This window comes from Plasmodium malariae, assembly GCF_900090045.1.
Source record: "Plasmodium malariae genome assembly, chromosome: 12".
Taxonomy (NCBI): domain Eukaryota; phylum Apicomplexa; class Aconoidasida; order Haemosporida; family Plasmodiidae; genus Plasmodium; species Plasmodium malariae.
Window position 1 is genome coordinate 2028257 of NC_041786.1, and position 9869 is coordinate 2038125.

Here is a 9869-nt window from a genome sequence, read left to right on the forward strand (position 1 = left end):
TTTTTTTTTTTGTATGAATTTATATTGTTATTTCTTTTTAAATTTTTGACTGATACTTGTTTTAAGTTTATTCAATTACTATTGTATCAAACAGTTAAATTTTAATAAAGCACCATTTGTTTTATTTATTTTATAAAAGGGTGAGAGTGCACATTACACGTACATAATACAAACTTTTCCTATTTAAAAAGAAAAAAAATATATTAATTATGATGTGCATGCAAAAGGAAAATCATTTATTTTCCACTTACATTTAAATATCTTTTTAAAAATATAAAGACAGTAATAGTATTAAATATTTATTCCATTCCCGTGTTTAAAATAAATAAAGCCAATTTACTTCCTTTTATTATAGTAAAAATATTTCTTTAATTAATATTTAAAATCATTTGCTGTTGAACAATGCATATTTTTTCACATTTTATATTTGGAACAAAGCGGGTACATGTATGTACTTGTATAAATGTATATTTACATAGGTGAAACAGCACATATATACATTTATAAGCACAATTTGGTGTTACATAATGGGGAAATAAGAACGAAACTAATCAATTATTCCAAGTGGAAAATTTTCCATTTAATCCATATGATAAACATTATTATAGCAATTATGAATAACTCTTAATATTGAACTTTAAAAAAAAAAACAAAAGATGAGGTAAATTTATATAAAAGTGCAAATTTGTATATACACATTACTTCATATAAATATATATACTTATGTCAGTGTATATATATATACGAGTATATATATATGTGCCTATATGTATATATGTATAAGTGCGTATATGTGTATACGTGTATATGTATGTATTTGTTTACGTATATGTATGTATACATATCAATAAGTATAATTAGTTGGATATCTTTTTAAAGAACTAAGATTGTCATGTTTTTATTCTATGTAACATTATTACGTAAAATTCTTATTGTCATCTAAAACATGGCTGCAATGGAAAACACAAAAAAAATAAAATCATGTATTAGTTTTTTTTCTTAAAAAAAAAAAAAAAAGCAATACATGATTACAAGATGATACGAAGACATAGGAAAAATAATTTTTTATTTATTATTTATTATTCTTTCTATATTTGGAGTAACAACTACTTTATTATCGCAGTTTCCTAAGAAAATAAACTCGGAATTTTCCTTTATGTAACAACCTATTTCTTGTGAAAACGTACATTCCGATCCTTCATTAACATCAAATAAAATGTCGTTAATTTTCATTTTAATTTTTTTGTTCTTATATATAATTAGCTTTGCAAATTTTCCATTAGGTATTGTGTTTATATTGCTAAGCTTGTAAGCGTCTTTATCGGGTTTTTCAAATTTTTTGTTCCCATGTTTTATTTCCTTTTCTTCTTTTTCGTCTTTTTGTGCATCACCTTTACCTGTTTGCAAATCTTTTTTCCCGTCTTTTTCTCCCTTTTGCTTCATATTCTCTTTAGCTTCATTTTTATCATCATTTTGAATAACTGCTGGTAGCATATTAGGTAACTGGATATAAAAAAAGAATGGTTCCTTATTTAAAAATAATTTTCTTATTTTCTTTTGCTTTTCATTATTATTAAAGAAGGGTAAGGTCAAAGGCAAGAAATGAACATCAGAAGATATACATTTTTTATTATAGAAAATATTTTTACTTATGTTATTTAACTCATATATGTCAATAGATGTTTTTTTTTTTTTTTTTGGTCTATGCATTCATCATCATTATTATTTTCTTTTAATTGCTCTTCGTTTTGTAAGTTTACTTTATCATTTAAAGTTTCTTCTATACCTTGAAAAGGAGAAACTTTATTAATTATTTTATTATTATTAAAATAATTTTCATTTTTTTTTGTTTCTTTTTGTAAATCAACGCTAATTGTTTTTTTTATTAACTCTTGAATACTTTTATTGCTTAAACTATCTTCTAATTTATCTACTTCATCATTTTTTATTTTATTTTCATTTTTTAAATTGTCTATATTTGGTACAAATTTTTTTAGTGTACTATTCTTATTACTACTTGCACCATTTTTTAGGTGATTCGATTTATTACGTAACGCGTTGTTGATGCTTCTTCTCAAACTGTATTCGTTATAATTATGTCTATTATTCATTATTTGATACTTATTAATTCATATACTCTGTATATATTCTAAGCTAATCTATCTGTTTTAGCTATGTTTACCTAAGCACCTTTCCGTACAGCTCATGTTTAATTGCTACGTATTTATATGTATAAAATTTTTTTGTTATAAGTATATGAATTATCAGCCCTTTCTTATGTTATTCGTACATATATGAATATATATATATACATATTATAAATGCTGAATGAGTAGAAGCTGGTGTATTTAAACTTAAAAAAATAACTTCGTAGTTATGTATTATTTTTTTTTTTCCTTTTTAGCATATTTTATAATGCAGTTCAGAACAGGCCAATGCTCCGTAGAAAAAAAAAAAAAAAAAAATTATTTTTTGCTCAGTTATTTCTTAATAAAGGGTATGTACAATTTTTATTTTTCTATGTTTCTTTGCTTCATTTTTAATTTGAAAACAAAAAAAAATCTTTTTAAAAAACGTTCAAAAAACAATTCTTTTGTAGAAAAATAGAAATGTAAAAATGTTTCTTTCGTATTTCTTTTCGCATATTTTACAACACCATATATATTTTTGAGTATATTATTAAATTAAAAAATGTCAACGGAAATATTTTATTTATATATACAACTGTTTAAATTTTGTTTACTGAGGAATAAGAAAAAAAAAAAAAGATAATTAATGGAGAAAAAAACGGACGATAATAAATTTAAAAAAAAAAAAAAGCAAAGGAGGGAAGTAAAAAATTAATATTATGAAGCATTAAAGGGGGAAATATATAATATTATTATTACATTATACAAAGGTGCAAATTAAAAATATCGTAAAAACGTATTGCCTAGATTAAATTTTTAATATATAAAAAAAGGGCATAATAAAATAAAAGTTATTTTTTTCTTTATTTATCACCTTAAAAGTTTTCATTTTTTGTGTAGAGATATATACTGATAGCAAAAAGGAAAAAAAAGTCACCTTGAACTATATTTTTTTTTTTTTTTTTTTTGCGTTAAAATATAACAATTTCAAGGTTGTACGTACTTTTGCTAACCTTGTATAGTTTTTTTTTTTTTTTTTTTTTTTGTATCTGTTTCTTTTTCCGTTTATATATACCTTTTTTCAATCTCTCTGATACCTTTCTCACACTTGATTTATGCCCATTTGTACATGTTGCATGTTTACCATGATGTTTCCACATGTTATGCTTATTTCACCTCAATCGCTTACCTTATTGTGGTTAACAAAGACATTTTCGAGAATAACCCTTTTTGACAACTCGTATGATTCCGTTGGGGGTAGTATATAAATATTTGAAAAGAAATTAGATGGTTTTGCTTTACTTACATCAATGGAATAAGGACATATAAATAATTTTTTGTGTATTTCCTTTACATACGACTTTTCATTAGTATATGATGGAAACAAAAAAATATCAGGTAATCTATTTGGCTGAAATAGCAAATTTTTAAATTTAGTAATTTCGATATTGTACTCGGATGGATAACAAGGAAAGAAGGAAAGTTGTCTTAAAATCTGTTCAAATAAATAAAATAACTTCATTTCACTTGGTCTACACAATAAGTTTTTGCTTAAGTTATATATGACATCACATGATGTTAAAGCTATTTTTAGCTCATTTATATATATATAAGATGGGTTGGATAAAAAGTGCACATTTGTTAAATTGGCATTATTATTTTCATAAAAAAAAGGGGGCTGAGGTAATGGATAAATATTAATAGAATCATAAATTGATGGGATAATAAAAAAATGTGTTTTTTCTAATAATTCGTTTTTTGCTAATTTTACAATTTTTTTAAAAATATCTTCATAAATAACATTGATGTCTCCTATTTTTAGAATCGTTTCACTAAAATTACGAATATATAAAAAGGGGCCAAAAATTAAAACTACATGTGGTAATTTCTCATTTACAATTTTTAGAAAATTGTCTAAGTTGTCATTATAATCATTATCTGTGTATACATATCCATTGCAAATCATTATATGTATATTATCATTATTATATAGTTGTAGTATTTTAACACTGTCTTTATCATCTAATTTGCTATCTTCTTCTATTTCTTTACAATTAAAATATTTTAATAAAAATTCGTTATCTATTTTTACATTTTTTAAATGAGTAGGTAATCCAGCATATATGTTACTTACATAGTATTTTATACTGTATTGATTTATTTCTTTCTTTCCTTTTATGGCTAAAATTTGACCCAAAAAAAAACATAAGTTTTTCATATTATTTAAATTTAATAATTGTGCCTTCTCTCCATTACTCCATTTTATATTCCCCTCTAAAATTATATTCGATTCACTTATATTAATTTCACTGTCCGTGTATATCCTACCAAATATATAACATTCTTCTTCATTCATATTTAATATAGGACTTATTTGTATATTCAAATTTAATTTTTCAGAATACATTAAAAATAATTCTAAAAATAGCGTTATCTTTTTATTTATACTCTCAGATATAATATTTGTATCTAGTCCTAAAAATTTATAATTTTCATCTATCGTGTTAACACAATTTATATACCAATTATATTTATTGTTACAATTTATTCCTGCCTTTTCCGTTAATTCGGCATTGTATTGTTTTACATAATCATAATCATATATGATATTGTCTTTTAACAAATTTTCATTTTTTATTAATCTTTTGTTATATTCCCTCAAATAGTCTTCAAATAATTTATGGAAATTATTTTTGTGCTTATTTCTTTCAAAATAATCGAAAACTTCCTTTAGTTCATCACTTATGCTGTTATCTGTGTAATACGTTTCAAGAAAAAGCTTCACGTCTGCCTGTTTTATCTCCTTCATTTTTTCGTTCTCTTGAGAAGCTCACTGACAATAACTGGTTAAGTATGTGAGTATGATAAATACATGTACATATATGTGTGAGTATATTTGTATGTATTAGTGTACGTCTACGGGTACGTTTATGTGTATATATATATGTACATATACTTGTATGTATATATATGTATATTTACGAATTCATTTTCAATTAAATACAAATTATTATTCATTGAGGAAGCATAAACACTTTTCCTAGAAACTGAAAAAAAAAAAAAAAACTTGCTTAGGTTCGTTTTTGTACTTATTTTTAGCTCTGTTTTTTTTTCTTTTTTTTTTCTGATGCCACAATTATATAACAAAAGGATCACTAAATTTTATTTCATAAATGTTTCCTTTTATTTCATAAATGTTTCCTTTTATTTCATAAATGTTTCCTTTTCTTTTATGAATGTTTCATTGTATTTAATTTTATAAATGCATAATTTTTTTTTTCTTATATGTATATTTATACTAACCAGTTGTGATCTTACAATACCTTTTGAAATTTATTTTTACTTTTTAACTTCGAAAAAACACTCCATCCTTAAGTATACAATATATACAATCCAATATATCTTTTTAAAAAAACAGCTATAATTTTTTATTATAGAGTGTGCAAAAATTTATATATATGCTATATATACTTATACATATATATACACCTATTTCATTTTAGTTACATATGTATGCTTATTTATATATACACGGGAATATAAACATAAGGTTAACCATTTACATTTATCAAATCAAATATATGCAAAGCCTTCACTTTACTCATATTAATCAGTTGATTTAGACAAAATAACTCATAAAAGCAAAGCTAGTGCATGTTACATAAATGAAAAGACGTATAATTTACGTAATAAAAAAAAGAAAAAAAGAAAAGACATACTATACTGAATTCATAGTTTTAAGAAAAATACCTTCGTTTGTAATAATTGAACATATAAAGCTTTAAGCATGATTAATTTTTCGTATTAAAGTTCGTAATGCTATATGTATAAAATAAAAAATTAATAATTTTAAAAGAAACTCAGTGCGAAGGAATTGAAGGGAAAAATGAAAATATGTAAATGTATCGATTAGAGAAACTGTACACAAAGGAATAATATTATGCACAAAGGCATCTCTGTTTCTGATATTTAAGTGGAAGCTTGTTTACAGCAAAATATTTTTTAAAAATTATAAAAAAAGAAGGAATAAAAAGTTTAAGGTTAATCAAAGTTTTATTAATTCGGCTAATTATGCACATATATATATATATCCATTCATGCCTACAATTAAAATAAAATTAGTGAATCATATATTTGAAGGTCATTACAGGTTATGTGTGACAAAATAAACGATGAAGAAAAAGGTATATAACATTTTTAATAAAACTCTGCGTTTAAAAATGAAAACCGTTTGCTTAAACCCGTATACTTTTAATCAGTATATGCGCACACTATATTACACATACGTATATATACATACGCATCGTATAACATATAATACCCCAAACGTTTCTCCGTTATACATTTACTATTATGGGTATCCCTATTTTATTATTTTTTATTTGACTATCTAGCTCAAATAACATAAATAAATATAATGAAATTATAATTTAACTTTTTTTCATGAAACAATTTATACATTTATTTGTAAATGTAATACGTTATGCAAATAAATCTTACAAATTCATTTGATTCCCCTTGTTTTTTTTTTTTTTTTTTTTTTTATTAATATAGTATATGCTAGTACCCCTTATACATAATATATTCAGCTCAATGAAATATAAAGATATCTGTTTAATTTTTAAATGATAAAAACATAAATTTTTTATTCGGTTTATGTTGTTCTTAAATATTAAACTTCTTGTATGTGCTAGGCTTTTTTATATGTTACTAATATCATATTTCATTTTGAAAAGTTCGGATCTAAATTCAACAAAAGCACTAATTAAAGCAGATAAAGTGATTTGTTCACTAGCTCCGGAAGAACATCGTTCTTCTATTTCTCCAAAATTTTTAAGTAGTAGGCAAACAGCAGAATCTGGGAAATCATAAGTTAAAATTGATTCATATAAACAAACCATAATATCTTTTATTGAATAACCTTTACTGTATTGCATTTTTGTGACAAATTCATATGATTCTTTTATACTACTTTTCATAAAATGTTCCAGTATATCCTTTACTTCATTAGGTAGTGGAATATCTAGAGTTGATAATATTACATTTTCATCAATTGTCATATTTTTGTGGCTCAATGATACTACCTGCAGGCAATTTAAAATTCTCCTCATATCCCCACGTCCGACACGTATAAGACTTTCTAAACCTTCTTTTGTAAGTTTTACATTTTCAGATTTTGCAATATCTAATGCTTTGTTTATCATATATTCCTCTTTTAATGGTGAGAACTTGAAAGATGTACATCTTGACTGAATAGCAGGAGTTATTTTATTTACATAATTACATAACATGCAAAAACGAACATTCTTAGCATAGTTCTCCATAATTCTTCTCATTGCATTTTGTGCAGGAAATGTCATATGATCAGCTTCATCCAAAATAATTAATTTTAAAGACGTTTTTTCGCAAGTGTTATAATGATTTTTTGATTCGGCAAATGTTTTTATCTGATCCCTAACAACATTTATGCCTCTATCATCAGAAGCATTTAATTCTAAAACAAATGAACTTCTTGAGTCTCCATATAATTCTTTACACACAGCTAATATGGTAGAGGTCTTACCAGTTCCTGGGGGTCCATGTAATAATAAATGAGGCAATTCCCCCTTTTCAACAAACTTCTGTATTGTTGATATAACTTGTTCATGCGAAATTATATCATTTAACACATTTGGTCTATATTTTTCCACCTGAACAATGAATAAAAAACAAAATTACAAAAAAAATTGGACAGGTTACAGCATGCACCAATACTGGTGTATAAACGTTAGTGAGTGTATACATATATATATGCACGCGCATAATATTATGCATCAATACGATAAATTCTTGCGTGGGAAGCATGAAATGTATAAAAGCACTTTTTAACACAAAATGACATTATGTGCCGTCTTATCTATTAACGCCAAACTAATTATACATACATGTGTATATATATTCTCTCTTTAGTTTAAATGAATCATAAATATATGTTTTAAACTTTATTCAAAATGACATTAAAATTTCAAGTAAAATAAATGAATATATATTAATAATACCCTTAACATACACATACATGCACATAACTTTGCACAAGAATGTCAATGTTTGTATATATATATATATATATATACGCATATGTAACACAACATATATTACTGTATAGTATTTCTTTTTTAAAAGAGCTCTTGTTTCCAAATTTTCGTTCTTACCCATGGCGTGAGTTCCTCTGGTTTTTGGTTTTGAACATCAATCATTTTTAAGTATTGAGGTATAATTGCTCTATTTTAGATATGAATGGAATAAATTTTACCTTAAATAGTCATTTAAAAATGCTTGTTGAGATAAACTATATTTTATAATTTTAAATTTCATTTATTTTTATAAAAAAAAAAAAAAAAAAGTAAATGATAAAATAATAATGCTACGAATTATTTTCTTTTTGCAAATTCATTTTGTCTTTTGAATACATGATAAAATTTTGTGCTTTCTCTATTTTTAACTGTATTTATTTAAAGAACTTATTTTATTCTTTATTTTCAAATGAAAAAGATATACGCGGGGTTTTTTATGTTCTTACTACTTAAGTGTTATATTAAATATGATATACCTAAGTACGCATCTTTTATTAATAATAAAGGAGTATAAAAGGAAAATCATATATTATATGTGTATGTATAGGCATATATTTACAATCTTTTTTTTTTTTTTTTTTTTTCTTGAGAATGTTAAAAAAAATACTTAATTCAGAAAAAAAATAGTTTTGTCATTTTCAGTGTTTCTACTACTCAGTTTAGGTTATGGCTTCCCTATTCTATTGATGAAATATTTACAAGTAAAATTATATAAGGTAAGTACAAACAGAAGTTATGCTTACTTTTTCGTTAGCGTTGAAATAACTATTTTTTTGCAGAAATATCACTGATTTTAAAGCTCACAAAGTAAAAAGTATATTGTATGCATATATATATGTAAATTTGTAGGTATATTTGTAAGTTTATTTGTATGTATGTATTATGTATGTATGTTTGTTTGTATGTATGTATGTTTGTTTGTATGTATGTATGTATGTTTGTTTGTATGTATGTTTGTTTGTTTGTATGTATACACAAAAAGGTTGAACTCACTATTGTGCTTTTTTTTCTTCTAAATTTGGCATGATACTTAAAAGTTTTTTGATATAGTAGGTTATTATTCGTACATCTCGAATTGGCGGAAAACGCTCATAAAATGTATTCATCAAATAAAGGTCAATATGAATTTTAGAAAAAATTTGTTCTTAAAAGGTCTCTTCATTAATATGCATTGAAGCATTTGTTTTCCTTCTTTTTATTTTGCTTTAATAAAATAATATAATATTCCATAGTTTTACAATTTTTTAAAAAAAGGGGACAAATTATTTGTTTTCTGTTAAGTGTGCGCGATACAAAGAAAAAAATAAAAATAAAAATTACAAAATAATAACAGACGGTATATATATGTCACGAATTTATGAAAAAGTAAAATGGTTGAAAAATATGCATATATATGTTATATACTTTTTTTTTTTTTGGGAATATTTTAAAAAGAAATATACAACGAATAGCTTATTATATTTACTTTTGTTCACTCAAAAATTGTAGGCTAACGGAACATAAAAGAGTAATATTATTCTATTTAAGTTGTTTTCCAAATAAAGCATAGTGTGCTGTTTTGTTTCACAAATACATGTATTCATTATTTAATGGTCTAGTAAAGTAAGGGATTAAAACAATACTTACT

The 9869-nt window shown here is 24.0% G+C and overlaps 3 protein-coding genes across 3 annotated transcripts; all 3 read right to left on the reverse strand.

The window, feature by feature from the left end:
• Positions 1-1065: 1065 nt before the first annotated feature.
• PmUG01_12053500 (DNA-directed RNA polymerase III subunit RPC4, putative) lies at positions 1066-2111 on the reverse strand (the record flags this gene model as incomplete). The annotated part of the gene is given in 2 exon segments (XM_029006758.1): positions 1066-1680; positions 1695-2111. The coding sequence occupies 2 exon segments, from the start codon at positions 2109-2111 to the stop codon at positions 1066-1068; spliced, it is 1032 nt and encodes a 343-aa protein (XP_028863215.1).
• Positions 2112-3306: 1195 nt separating this feature from the next.
• On the reverse strand, positions 3307-4938 carry PmUG01_12053600 (DNA polymerase alpha subunit B, putative; the record flags this gene model as incomplete). Its single annotated transcript, XM_029006759.1, has 1 exon — positions 3307-4938. The coding sequence occupies one exon, from the start codon at positions 4936-4938 to the stop codon at positions 3307-3309; it is 1632 nt and encodes a 543-aa protein (XP_028863216.1).
• A 1891-nt stretch (positions 4939-6829) lies between these two features.
• On the reverse strand, positions 6830-8365 carry RFC3 (replication factor C subunit 3, putative; the record flags this gene model as incomplete). The annotated part of the gene is made up of 2 exons (XM_029006760.1): positions 6830-7819; positions 8321-8365. 2 exons carry the CDS (start codon positions 8363-8365, stop codon positions 6830-6832), a joined length of 1035 nt encoding a protein of 344 aa, XP_028863217.1.
• Between the last annotated feature and the right edge of the window lie 1504 nt (positions 8366-9869).